Source organism: Bombyx mandarina, chromosome 12 (genome assembly GCF_030267445.1).
Source record: "Bombyx mandarina strain Sakado chromosome 12, ASM3026744v2".
Lineage (NCBI taxonomy): Eukaryota > Metazoa > Arthropoda > Insecta > Lepidoptera > Bombycidae > Bombyx > Bombyx mandarina.
The window spans coordinates 9,624,744-9,639,470 of record NC_143219.1 but is presented as its reverse complement, the minus strand read 5'-3'; the positions used below and the strand labels follow the sequence as shown (position 1 = coordinate 9,639,470).

Below are 14,727 nucleotides of genomic sequence, written 5' to 3'. Positions count from 1 at the left end.
GGAGGTTCAGCCCTCGGCCCGGGAAAAAAGTTAACCGTGTCCTTAATGTTGAAATCGTTGTTTAACTACCTACTCAAGACATAATAGGGTTCACCATGTTTTTGTCCCATAATGTTTAAGCACAGAAGTTTCATAGATTTTTACCTTTAGTCAACATTTTGTCAAAATTAGGGCTTTGGACGTTAAGTAAACGCAAAATAACGTTTAAATTGTTTGATTTGATCACATTATACACAAATACCCATTTTTAGAGAAATGAACACTAAGTAGACTGTCAATAATAACTTTTATTACTACTTTTTTTTTTATTAATTTGTCAATTTATCCAATTAAAAAAATGGGACAGTTATTTAGAAGAGCTCGTGCCCACTCATCAAGCATACTGGTGACTAACTAGGACCGTCAAGTCCGAAACTATCGTCACTATACCTCCCCTCGTACGCCCTTCAAGCCAACCATCGGCTTAGGTGACGATGACAAAGTAGAGCTGCTGACCGATGCACTACAAGAGCAGTGCACCACCAGCACTCCATTCGCGGAATCCGAACACACCGAGTTAGTCGACAGGAAGGTCGAGCGCAGAGCTTCCCTGCCGCCTTGGGACGCGTTACCCCCCATTACCACTTCCGAGGTCAAGGAGGCGATCGAGAACCTATGGCCATGTAAAGCTCCTGGCTCTGACGGCATCCGCAATCACGCTTTAAAAATTTTACCAGCCCAACTAATAACAATCTTGGCCACCATGTATGGGTGGACATTTTTTCAACTTATCCCTACACGGTGGTGTTCCTTATCTCTACCCTCCCTACAACTGTAGTAGCAGTAGGTAGTTAGATTTTTCCAACTGGAAAGACACAGGTATCACACCACACGGCCTAATCTTTTGTATATTCTGTTTTATGAAAAATGTTATAGAGCGAAATGAAATGAAGTTGACTGATCCTTATCAAAGGAAAGCCGTGTAGTTGTAAAGTAATAACTCGACCAGTCAAGATCTCTCGAATTATCTGAAGTTAGCCTAGCCCCAGACCATAGATTCAGACTACCACAATACGTTAGTCCGCAGAGCACTATACACTGTTTGGGTCTTATAGTTAGGTATATTTGAGCTTATGGTCTGTGTACAAATAAAAAAATTGTGTCAACTGTCAACTTTACTCGTTAGACCAAATTCCGAATATTCCGATGTCAAAAGAATAAAAATTCAAAGCAGCGTATATGTATTTTGTTCACTGATCATTAAAAAAATCTCTTGAGATTATTATGTGTAAATCCGTTTGTTAAAATTTGACAAACCTAGTAGCATTACTATTTTTTTAACTAGTGAGTTATTCTGAGATTCCAATATGTGTGGAGGTTTCACTTGTTCGAAGAATGCTTTGATCGCGTTGAACATTCTCTACGTGGTGAGTGGAAACAAAATAATAAAATGTTACATTATTAAGAAGTTCACTGTTACATATGTAATATGTAGCTTAAACTTTATTTTCAATGTTTAATGCCAAATAACACCTACTTATTTCTTACCGTTCATGGTACAAGTTCACATTATTGTTTTGTAAATGTTTTAGTGGAGTGGTGAATGTTTTAGTTCATGTCTAATGTGTGTGTCATTTTAACATATGGTTATAATAGACTTCGTATTTTGCAAAAAGTAACCATAAAAATTAATAGAGATGTAATATTGAATTCCTTTGTCTGTTATAACTAAATTAGTACATACAAAAAGTGTTTTAAAAACAATATAGTTCAGACTGAATATTCTGTGTAAAAAACAATAAAACGTGTAATAAAGACGTGTAAAAAAGCAAATTAAAAATATCATCAATTTGAAAATTTATTAAATATCAATAAAACAATAAAATCATATTATAATTAACTCTGTATATAAATATATTTTGTCTGCTTAATAAAATACATTGTTTTAGAAGGCTTTAACTTTTCTTTGATGTCATGTATATTGAAGACTTCATAGTATGTGAATGTACATATTATATGTTGGATTTTATTAGAGACATTGCTGTTATTAAGCCTTTTAAATACAAATTTGTAGCCAGTATAGGTATAAGAATAGCAGTAATGAGACCACAAAATGAATGAGAAGGGTTATATTAAATACAGGAAAATATCTTAATTTATATCATTCATAATCAAATATAAATATTAATACAACCTTTTACATACAGTTTTGTTCATGATGATTAGTGTTCATGAGTAGTTAAGACATAAAAATACATACAACACATGCTCTGGCATTTCTAATACAATTATGAGAATGGATTATGATAATAATGAGATAAGAAGAAAAAACTTGACCACCACTAAGTAAAACGTAACGAAAATAGTTGATAACCTTAAATTCACAATGCACTAGAACAAGACTAGATTCATAATAGAGTATTAAGTCTAAACCTAGTTTTATGTTAACATTCTTTTGGTTACTAACAAATTTTAATATGAATTTTAAAATATACTGCTCTGCTAAGAAAGTACTGGAAAAAGATCAATAATACACAAAATTAAGTTATTCCTCCAAATTTATTTTATCACCTTCAAAGTATACTCCTTCCGAAATACAGAATAAATACACGAATGCCAATGAATAGTCCAATCATCAAAACATTTTTTAAATGCTTATTCTAGCATTGAGTTCAGTATTTGCCACAAATTCTCCTTTATGTCTTCTACTGAATGAAACTGAATATTTCCTTTTATTTTACAATGTTAACTTCAGTTGCAAACATTCGTGGCCTACTAGAGCGAGGTACGTCTTCCGTCACATCTTGACTGCTTTGTGATACGCACATGTTTTTGATGAAGTCAATCCACCATAAGACTTCTGTAATATTTTCAGTGACTCCGAACATGAAATTCCAATGGTGATGCAAAATTTAAGACAAACTCTTTATTTCATTTTTTTTTTGCCTATTATGAAACTCTCAATACACACTAGCTACGAAATAAAAAGACAGCATTGTATTTAATTTAAATATGAGATGAAACAAATTACGCACGAAAATGAAAAACAGTTGTGCCAAACTAACAACAAAAAAAAATTTTGGAAGAATACCAACAAATAATCCATTCCCAATAAATTTTTTACTAAATATGTATTAAAACCTCTATATATATCAACAATATGATAATAACTAGGAAAGTTTTTATGTTCAACAGGTTGTAGCGAGCATCTTGATTTCAGTCACAGTCTATGGGCAAGCATCATCCCTGGTTACCAACTTGCCCATTGTAGGTGGTATACTAGCATGTGGAGTATTTCTCATCTTAATCTCCATATTGGGGCTTGCAGGAGCAGTCAAGCATCACCAAGTTATGCTGTTCTTTGTATCCTTTTAAACAAAATAATTTTAAATATTATTATTAGTTTTAGAACATATTTTCTAATCCTATGTGTTTAAATATCAAGACAATTAGATTATAAACACATGTTTTTTATTGTAGGTTAGATGAATTTCGTAAATTTAATAATAACATTCCTTAATAACTACTCAGTACATGGTAATACTATTCCTTCTATTTTTGGTACAGTTTTCGATTGCTTGTGCTTGTTTGGCAGTTAACTCTGAGCAGCAAGAGATGCTAGCTCAACAGGTAATTTAAATTGATAAAATCCGTGAATAGGAACGTTGTATTAAAAATCACAGCTATAAATTAATTTTTTAATTAAAATTCATATGGAAACGAAAAAATTATAAAATTGACAGAATCAGTTTAAGCATACCTTTTATTATGTGGTTACCATAACACTTGAACAAAGCTTTAGGAAAGATTGTGGTAAATTAAACGAGATTGTATATTAATGTAACTATTTTAATTGATTTCTTTTGCTAGGATATTATTGAATAATATTTCTCTCTTAAACTGTCAGTAAAGTTACATCTTTTTTTATATTATGACTAACTGACCAGGCAGACTTCGTAGTGCCTCAATCGATAAAAAAAAGACCTAAACTTTTGTATAAAATAAACATAAAACAAACAAAAGGAATTCGTCCGACGGGGGACACATCAAAGGAAAAACAAAATTGTTATTTTTATTCAATTCCGAGCATTTTCATATTTATATTCCCTTTAAACCTTCTCTGGACTTCCATAAATAATTCAAGACCAAAATTAGCCAAATCGGTCCACCGTTCTCGAGATTTAGTGAGACTAACGAACAGCAATTCATTTATATATATACCTAGTCAGGTCATAAATTCTGTCACATGTTTAATGTAAAATAATTGAAACAAGTTTATTCATTATGTAACCATTCATATACCAAAATGAACTTAACAAAACATAGATTCTTATGACAGTAAAGTTTATTCAAATTGACCTCCGTGATTTTGAATACAGGCCTTTAATCTGCGCGGCCAGTCGTCAATCGTAGCACGAACGAGGTCCATATCAATATCGGCGGCTGCCTTAATCAAGGATGTCTTGAGTGACTCCAAATTGGGATGAGACTTTGAGCACGCCTTTTCCTCCAAGTGTTGCCATATCTTGTAATCTAACGGATTGAAATCTGGACTGAAGGAGGGCTAGTCTTCGTGCCGGATGAAGTCGATTTCACGCGCCGCCAGCCAGTCTTGTGTGCTCTTCGCTCTATGAGTTGGCGCCGAATCTTGTTGGAATACCCAGTGCCTGTTATTGAACATGGTATGAGAAACAGGTTCCACAAGGTTCGTCAGGACTGTATTTTGATACACAACTGCATTCGTTTTTACACCTTTCTCACAAAAATGTACCTCTGTTAAGCCCCAATAAGAAACTCCCAACCATACCATGAGCGAGGATGGAAAATGACCTCGTTGGACACGCGGAATACGGTTGCTCGCTTCTTCACTACTGTGTGCGTACACCTTATCATTTTGTTTGCTGTAGCTCTCTTCTACGGTAAAAATTTTTTCATCCGAAAAAAGAATTTCCCGATATTTTTTTCCCGCGTACCGCTTCAACAAAGCGCGGCATCTCTTCAGTCTCAGGTCCATTAGACGAGCATTCAACCGATGTCCTGTTTTTCTTCGATATGGCCGAAGCCCTAAGTCTTCATTTAACACCCTTTTCACCGTGATTCTGCTTAACCCCATCTGAAGGGCCAACAGTTTCTGCTTACGTTTGGGATTTCTTTGAATTCGCGCCTTCACAGCTTTTATCACTGCTGGAGTCCTAACAGACCGAGGGCGACCACTTCTTGACCTGTCATCTACACTAGAGTCTTCATTGTATCGTTTGATGGTACGATAAACGAATCTTTTGGTTATATTCAAATTTTTCAGTATGTTAAAAATTTTAATTGGTGCGTAACCGCAACGATGCAACGCAATAACTGCAACACGGTCTTCTTTAAGCGTCCACTCCATATTTAAAAATGAGTAAAATTCTAAAAGTTATACATTTTTATTTTCATGAACAATTCGAATTCAATAAACTTTTTTGTGGCCAGCATTCTAAAAGAAAAGTTTTTACTGTGTGACAATACTTATGACCTGACTAGTTATATAGATATAGAATATAGATATAGATTATCTCAATATGGAATAATATGTTAAAAATATTTTTTCAAATTTACTTATTATTTGTGTGTAGGGATGGAATAAAGTTGACATGGATGTGAAGCAGCAAGTACAAGAACGCTTCCAGTGCTGCGGCTTCCAGGACTCTACATTCACGAACACTACGGCTGATCATCCATCGTGTGCTGTGGTCAATGTGAGTTACATTTTTTTTTTTTTTACCTTTGTTTGATGAAATGTCATAATGCTTTACTCCATTTAACATTTCTATAACCAAGTATAGAACTTTACGATGACTGGCAAAGAGACAGTGATTTTAGATCTCAATTATTTGTTTTTAATTGAAGCAGTAAGTGTAACTTTACTGAGGCCTTAGAAATTATATTTCAAGATGGGTGGCGCAATTACGTTGTAGATGTCTATGGGCTCCAGTAACCACTTAACACCAGGTGGGGTCTGAGCTTGTCCACCCATCTAAGTAATTAAAAAAAGTATCTTCTGGAAATACTGTTTTTCTAAAATGCGCCATTAAGCGTGGCGTGGGTGTCATTATTGCTGGAGTCGGGCAGCTGGTGATTTATAAGCTCCACATTGGTAAAATTTAATCTGCGTGTGAAAAAATATATTTTAGTGTCTGTAATAATTATTTAGATATATTATGGAAGCTAGTTTCATCTAGAAGCGCGACAAAAAAATTAAAACTAAATGTGTAATTTAGTTTTCAATTTAAGAAACATACTACTGATTAGAAAAAAACATAAATGTTAAAAAGTTGAATTTGTAAATTTATAATACTAATAATCAAAATTAAAATTGTAATATGTTCGAAAAGTTGGAAATAATAAACGCGAGAGCGCAATAGCGTAAAATTTGATTTCATTTGTTTAATCATCATTTTTTTAACATGACTAGCTTTTGCCCGCGACTTCATCCGCGTGGAATAGTTACTTTGGCGTAGATAACATATAGCGTAAGCTCTCAAAAGGGAAAAATACCCTGATTTTGAAACATTCTTTATTGGTCCTATTGGTCTTAGCGTGATGTTATAATATGTATATATAGCCTTATAGCCTTCCTCAATAAATGAGCTATCTGACACTGAAATCATTTTTCAAATCGGACCAGTAGTTCCTGAGATTAGCGCTTTCAAACAAACAAACTCTTCAGCTTTATAATATTAGTTTAACATGATATTATTGACTTCCAGGCAATATGTTGCAAGGGCATTAATACAACAAACTGCCAGTGTGAGCCTTGCATGGAGAAATTGAAGGAAACAATTGATTATGCATTCAAACTTTGTGGTGGTATTGGACTTTTCTTCAGCTTCACAGAGGTAGATAATACTTAAATTTTTATTTACTTAGTTACAGCATGAATCTTTTCTTATTCATTTTCTTTAAATTATATGATTGCAGATACAAAGTAGATGTTGATGAAAAAAAAATATATTTATCTTACGTTTGTCATTTCAATGTCACATTTTATCATCACTGTTTTACGAAAATAATACAGATAAGAGACATCTGAAGCAGTTTTTGAGTACAGACGTTAAATGTTATATGAATAGTTCCTTATTAAATGTTTACATTATACATAACTTGATTGTTTCAAGTAAATAAAGTCTTCGCTCGTTTCTCGTAAAAGAACAATCAAATGTGATCATTAAAAATTAAATTACCTCACACTAGAAACTTGTAATATTTTTAGATTATGCGAAACGTTACAAAATATATTTTGGTAATGAATAATTTCTATACATTTAGTTTTAATAGGTGCAAACATATTAATGTTGTTTGTCAGTTTTATGTATTGTTTTAGTCACATAGATCGAGAGCTCTCGGCCACCTGTTGTTAAGTGTTTACAGGATCCCATTGGCATTGCAATCCACCTTGTAGACGCGAAATCCAAAAACTTTATGGTATTGAAACTATTTTGCGACAGGAATAGGTAGGATGGTGGTACCGACCCGCACTCGCGTACATACGAATTGCAAATTTAATTTTATTATTGATTTGATTACACGATGCTACTCTTCGATGATGGAAGTCGTTGGCGAACGTGCTTTCTACGTATTCACCACATTCACATTGCGGTTCTAATGGCTGGATACCTTTTATATTAATGCAATTCAGCCCTGACCATTTCATGTTGTGGTGTTTCATAGTTTTAACGGTGTACTATGCGTAGGTCGGTTGGTTAAGCCTTTGTGTCTATAAACACCACAACGTACATTTCATGACTTGTACTGTAAATTGCGTGGGAATAACAATTTGTTCATAAAATAGTTTCGTATGATTGCTTTGCAACGTGAAGACAGTAGACCGAGACGGGTGTACTACATACATAAATAAATAATAATTTTAAAAACGTCTAAAATGTGCTGAAATGAAAACTTACGTAAACACGTTTAGGCCTGAGGGATTTCTGTAACTAATAAATTGTCTTGAATAATTATTGTGACTAACAATCTCATTTCAGTTTCTGGGTGTGTGGTTGACAGTAAGATATCGTAACCAAAAGGATCCGCGTGCTAACCCTAGTGCATTTCTGTGAATGATCCGTCCATACGGAACCTCACTAAATATAACATTTCAAGGTGGTTTGGTGTTATGAACTGTGCTTTACAATGTACACAACAGAACGAACATTGGTTACATAGTTGTATTTAAACTCTGTACGTAATGTTGATATCTGAGTCGACTATTATCAAAGCCGGCAATCTGACTTTTGGACAATTATTGGTAAATCAGAAAAACGAATTATTGACTTTGTATTCCATTGGCAGTCACAAAACTCTTCTGAACCACATCTTAGATAAATAAAAGGTTAATTTTTAACCTTTATTTAATGCAGGTTTTGAACCGTATTCTTTGAAGGAGACGATTATATTCAAATCAATCTGTATTGACATATCAATAACATTTTTTTGTCCAAATGCACAGATTGCCACCTTTGATAATAGATGACTCATCTGCAATGTGCGTAAATCATCTAAATTTATATCTTGAAATTATCAAATAAACACAGCTGAGGCCAACAAATAAATAGTCTAACACAAACAATTTAATCAACACTTCCTCGCGACCTTACACTATTCCGCGGGTTTAATATGAACTATGTCACCAATGAAAATGGTTTATTACGCATCAAGACAGCACGCTTAACTAATTCGTTTGCATGTTTTGGATTTTTTACGTTTTCGCACCCCTCACTCAGCAGAATGCCTAGCACAGTTTTCACGTTCTAACTATCGTTATATTATAGAGGCGTTGAAACTAAATATTTTTCAAGTTTACCCAACCTACTACGCGCAAAGACGTAGATGTTTTTCAATTAAACGTTAATTCTTAATTGGATTTGACAAAGGACATTCGTCGCGTCGTTTTAAATTACAATTAAATTATTAAAAAGGTGATTGACCGGAGAAAGTAATTTCATGAAACCTTATCAGATAAATAGCGCATGATTATAATTATGTACGTCATAAATGTACTGATTTTTATGTTAATAACCTCGATTATAATATTCATACAATTTGTTGAACAACAATCACATTATCCGCTCGATACGTTTGATGTGAGAATACAGTTATACCTACCTAGTTTATTCATCAGGTGTACTAACCTGCAACTCGTATTGTCTAATACGATGGGAAACGTATGGATCGTTGTCAAAAGCTATAGCGTTTTATAGGAGTTTTATCGCGTCTCTAGCGGCATACATGTGTATGGTGTTACACAACGATAGTATTATATATATAGATAGAATAATATATACATTTGCTTAACCGATTTCATGCGAAGGATCTTTAGGGATGAAGAATTGAGGGTAGTCGTATGCTGTTAAATGGGTTTGTCTCTCACAGTTAACTCTGTAAGCAATGGAGATAACTGTCGTGTATATCGTGTAAATAATCGGTTTAAAAACTTGGGGAACAATGAAAAATTGTTTTAAAGCAAATTTGGAATAGCAAATGATATTTTTTTCAGATTACCTTAACATCAGTACTGTTTCTTAGTCGAGAGCGATTACCTTAGAAGAATGTTTAGCTTAAACGAGCTTACGCACGCGCATGTTTTTATTCTAAATGAATTTATTTAGCACCATCTTGCATGTACTTTATTTTGTTTTCATAATATTATTATTAGCAGAACGCGTCTTCAGTCGGTTGATGTTTGTAAACCATGCGAGTTCGTGTTTCAGTTGTTCGCGGTGTGGCTAGCTCGTCGCTACCGCAACCAGCCCGACCCGAACTACAAGGAGCCTCACGCGATTTTCCCAAGAAAAAATTATCTTTATTAAGAAAAAAAAAACATGTTTAAACTCATTAATTTTGTGTTCACAAATTTGCCTAATTCGATGTCAGATGAACATCACACCACAGATACAACAATGAAGCCCTGTTATTTTCTTATATGTTAGCTTAGTCGTTAGTAAGAAATTGCATTTGCTTTAAAAACACGTTATATATACTACTTAAAAGAACTCAATTCATTTTCGAATATCTAATGTAGCGTGTATTTCTAGATTAATCTAACTTGAATTCTACGTTACAGAATTTTAAGTTCTTAAGATATTCGCTATCCGGATTGAGAGTTTCGGTTGGTAATTCGTGACATAGACTTGACGAAGCAATGTATCATATTTTTGGTTCGGTAGACTGATATCTAGTATGAATAGTTTATGTAAACGAATGTGTTTAAATGCAGGGTGTAAAGGACCTGTTCTTGAAGCCGAAAGGGTAATAATTTAGTAAGTTTAGCGGAAAATAGAAATTTGTTTACTAATATAAATGTAGATGTAGCGGTTAATTGCACGAAACAGGTATGTGGGCGGGTACAACACTATGAGTATTATCTATCGGCTGACGTTGGCTAGTGATGCCTTACACCGGCTCCACACGTTGGCCCTAACGTTGCTACCAACTTTGAGCGTTTAAATTGGTGATGTGTCCACACGTTGGCTGTTATACTAGTTCCTTTCCGTCAGAGCCAACGTGTAGATGTGTGATATCGAAATTGAAATTGCTCTAAGCGCTTTTACAGTACTGAGTGCGTATGATTTAAATTTGTTACTAAAAAAAAAAGAAAATGCCCGTCAAAGGAGATGGTTTATGCGGGTGGCGATTTTGTGGATGAAGACATCGCGACATGCACATTCGACGCGTGTTGCAACAGGACTGAGCAAAGCGGCAACATGTGGACGGATCGCAAACGTTGGCACAGATTCCTTTGATAAAACCGACACTCGTCGGCCAACTACCAATGTTCGCCCCAAATTCGGGCCAATGCTATTTTCTAGATCCACACGTTAGGCGAGTGGCGTTGGGGCCTATGTTGGGGTCAACGTGTGGAGCCGGCGTTACTCTGAATTTCCAATGTAAGCCGTACACATCTGTAAGGTCAATGAGTCGCGTTCCGCGGTAACGTGTCGGCGGGCGGGCTCACCTGTCAAATTTCATTGGCATTTGGTTTAAATTGGTTTTCCATTTTGGGTTAACGAAATAAATGGAGCAATTGGGTTTGAATTACCCTATTTAGGAGCGGTTTCCTTACACCTAGCATAGTGACAGTAGACGTGTAATACGTACGTACTACGTTTTCATGTTCTAGTTTTAAGTGAGTTTGCTCATCGTTTTAGTACAATGGGTACGGTCTGCAAGAAAAGACATCGTTTTCTTTGAACATTATTGTATATTATAGCTCTGTCTATGAATATTATGATATCAACCTGTAAAACCCTTTTTTTTATTCAAATAATCTTTCATCACATTTTGATTTATATGTAACCTAGTTGAGGAATTCTGATTTTGTTTATTCTTTTGAATATTCCTTATTTCCTTGTCCTTTTTTTTCATAGAATTTTGTTTAGATAATTTTACATTTTGTAGCCAATTTTATAGGTTTATTTTTTACTCCTAGTCAGTAGATTTTAACATAAAAGTCATACTCGTAAGAATAAAACCGTTTTGAATTATATTTAATCGTGTATTTACCAAATCGCTACACACGTTAGTCTTCTCGAAAACATCATAACTATTAATAAAATAATATCTTGAGGCCTCGAATGTAATTTCATTTCACTATGTTAATAATGTCAAATTATCTTATTTTTTTGTTAGCTGTTATTATTTTAGTTGAAAAAGAATAATGATCAAACATATTTTAGCCCCCAATGTATTTTAAAGTAAATGAAATTAAAAACTAAAGGGCTAAAATAAAATTATTTATGAAAAAAATATTTAGGGCTCAATGCGTTTTAGTACATAATAAAACATATTTTATAGGATTCGAAAGTAATAAATTCTCGATACTGTATATAACTAAAGCTTTAAATTTGAAATAGCTTTTTAGGCATTTTAGGTACCTTATTTTTACTTATGATTTAATAGAATATTTTCATTTTTGAAAACTGCGAAAATGTTTCGCACTAAATAAAAATTTCTTGAAGGTTTCGTTTCTACCGATCAACTAATATAATTTTGTGCTAGAATATTTTATCTAACAGTAATAATTCACATTTACCTAGTCAGGTCATAAGTATTGTCACACAGTAAAAACTTTTCTTTTAGAATGCTGGCCACAAAAAAGTATATTGAATTCGAATTTCGAATTGTTCATGAAAATAAAAATGTATACTTTTAGAATTTTACTCATTTTTTAATATGGAGTGGACGCTTAAAGAAGACCGTGTTGCAGTTATTGCGTTGCATCGTTGCGGTTACGCGCCAATTCAAATTTTTAACATACTGAAAATTTTTAATATAACCAAAAGATTCGTTTATCGTACCATCAAACGATACAATGAAGACTCTAGTGTAGATGACAGGTCAAGAAGTGGTCGCCCTCGGTCTGTTAGGACTCCAGCAGTGATAAAAGCTGTGAAGGCGCGAATTCAAAGAAATCCCAAACGTAAGCAGAAACTGTTGGCCCTTCAGATGGGGTTAAGCAGAACCACGGTGAAAAGGGTGTTAAATGAAGACTTAAGGCTTCGGGCATATCGAAGAAAAACAGGACATCGTTTGAATGCTCGTCTAATGGACCTGAGACTGAAGAGATGCCGCGCTTTGTTGAAGCGGTACGCGGGAAAAAAATATCGGGAAATTCTTTTTTTGGATGAAAAAATTTTTACCGTAGAAGAGAGCTACAACAAACAAAATGATAAGGTGTACGCACACAGTAGTGAAGAAGCGAGCAAGCATATTCCCCGTGTCCAACGAGGTCATTTTCCATCCTCGCTCATGGTATGGTTGGGAGTTTCTTATTGGGGCTTAACAGAGGTACATTTTTGTGAGAAAGGTGTTAAAACGAATGCAGTTGTGTATCAAAATACAGTCCTGACGAACCTTGTGGAACCTGTTTCTCATACCATGTTCAATAACAGGCCCTGGGTATTCCAACAAGATTCGGCGCCAGCTCATAGAGCGAAGAGCACACAAGACTGGCTGGCGGCGCGTGAAATCGACTTCATCCGGCACGAAGACTGTCCCTCCTCCAGTCCAGATTTGAAGCCGTTAGATTACAAGATATGGCAACACTTGGAGGAAAAGGCGTGCTCAAAGTCTCATCCCAATTTGGAGTCACTCAAGACATCCTTGATTAAGGCAGCCGCCGATATTGACATGGACCTCGTTCGTGCTGCGATAGACGACTGGCCGCGCAGATTGAAGGCCTGTATTCAAAATCACGGAGGTCATTTTGAATAAACTTTAGTGTCATAAGAATCTATGTTTGTTATGTTCATTTTGGTATATGAATGGTTACATAATGAATAAACTTGTTTCAATTATTTTACATTAAACATGTGACAGAATTTATGACCTGACTAGGTATTTACATTAAAACTTACTTTAATCCAAGATACATGTTCTTAATTCTGTAATTAGATGTACTCATTTCCTGTTTATATTATATGAATTTACTCTGTGTACGTTACTTCAAAGGATATACTACATATAATTATTCTAAATTAAATAAAGTGAGCATGAATTGAAGTCGTACCTTTTTCATTTATTACCTTTTTTAATATCTGAGTCGGGTCTCTGAATGGAGTCTATTCTACTTCGTTCACTTTAAACCCCAAAAAGAAAGGCTTACAGAGGAGTTGCAATGAAAGGCTCTTATCCGAATGCGACGGGGTAACGCAATGCCGCCGTCGCCAGAAACATGTCTTGTCGGAACCCCCGGATTCACTCTAGGTGCTTTTAGGACCTCTAAGCATCGGTCACTGTTCTATACTTGAGTATACTGTAACTATACTTGAGACCTTAGAACTTATTCTCAAGGTGGGTGGCGCATTTACGTTGTGGATGTCTATGGGCTCCAGTAACCACTTAACACCAGGTGGGCTGTGAGCTCGTCCACCCATCTAAGCAGTACAAAAAAATAAAAGAAAAAAATTGTCGAACTCGTCGATTACGACGAACAGTTTGACGAGCGAACTAACCCATAGACACAGCCCATTGAGTTTTTCGCCGGATCTTCTAAGTGGGTCGCGATTCCGATCCGGTGGCAGGTTCTGCGAAGCACTGCTCTTGCTAGGGCTAGTGTTAGCAAAATTTCTCAGGTTGAGCCCGTGAGCTCATCTACTGGAATAGCCTCTTAGGCTACCAGCGAATAGATGGTTTTTTTTAACGAAAGGTCATAATTATTTAATTCTAGTCTTCGTTCCTAGGAATTTTTTGGAGATGCTCTGTATCATTAGAATTCTTGAGCTAGACATAATGAACGCAGTTATTTGATGCATAATTCTAAAGTAGCCAAAACTGAGTGGCTACGACCACTAATAAGAGTTGTTTGTAACTTTCACGGCTGTTTAAATTAGAGTTCCTTAATTTAGGCGGGTTCTTATAAGGATTTGGATACTGAATGAGTTCACGCATAATACACCTGATGTTATTCGGTTATACCATGAAAATCGACTTGATGGTATATCAATAAGGTCTTGCAAAAACTTTCTGGTTTGGTACCTTCAATGTACTTTAAGTCGCATGTGAATATATATTGTGTGCATGGTTTAAGTATTTAAAGATAGTCCATAAAGGAGCGTGGTAGATAATGTTAAGTTTTCTTACAAAATACCGTTTATCTGACTATCGTAACGCTAAGTCTACCTTTTGTCCAATTGTGATGAAAAGTTGTACAATTATTTAGACACTGCACGATAGTTCACTGACAAAGCTCGGCATTGACGTGGTATCATTGAT

General features: G+C 34.9%; 1 protein-coding gene across 2 annotated transcripts; it reads left to right on the top strand.

Moving 5' to 3' along the window:
• The first annotated feature begins 1,042 nt into the window (after positions 1-1,042).
• On the top strand, positions 1,043-13,515 carry Tsp97E (Tetraspanin 97E). Of its 2 annotated transcripts, XM_089731938.1 has the most exons (7): positions 1,043-1,406; positions 3,175-3,342; positions 3,511-3,609; positions 5,592-5,714; positions 6,726-6,854; positions 8,001-8,118; positions 9,726-13,515. In XM_089731938.1, exons 1-6 carry the CDS (start codon positions 1,347-1,349, stop codon positions 8,073-8,075), a joined length of 654 nt encoding a protein of 217 aa, XP_089588064.1. In that variant the 5' UTR covers positions 1,043-1,346; the 3' UTR covers positions 8,076-8,118; positions 9,726-13,515. The 2 variants fall into 2 exon arrangements, with proteins under 2 accessions (XP_089588064.1, XP_089588063.1); XM_089731937.1 differs by lacking the exon at positions 8,001-8,118.
• Positions 13,516-14,727: the final 1,212 nt, after the last annotated feature.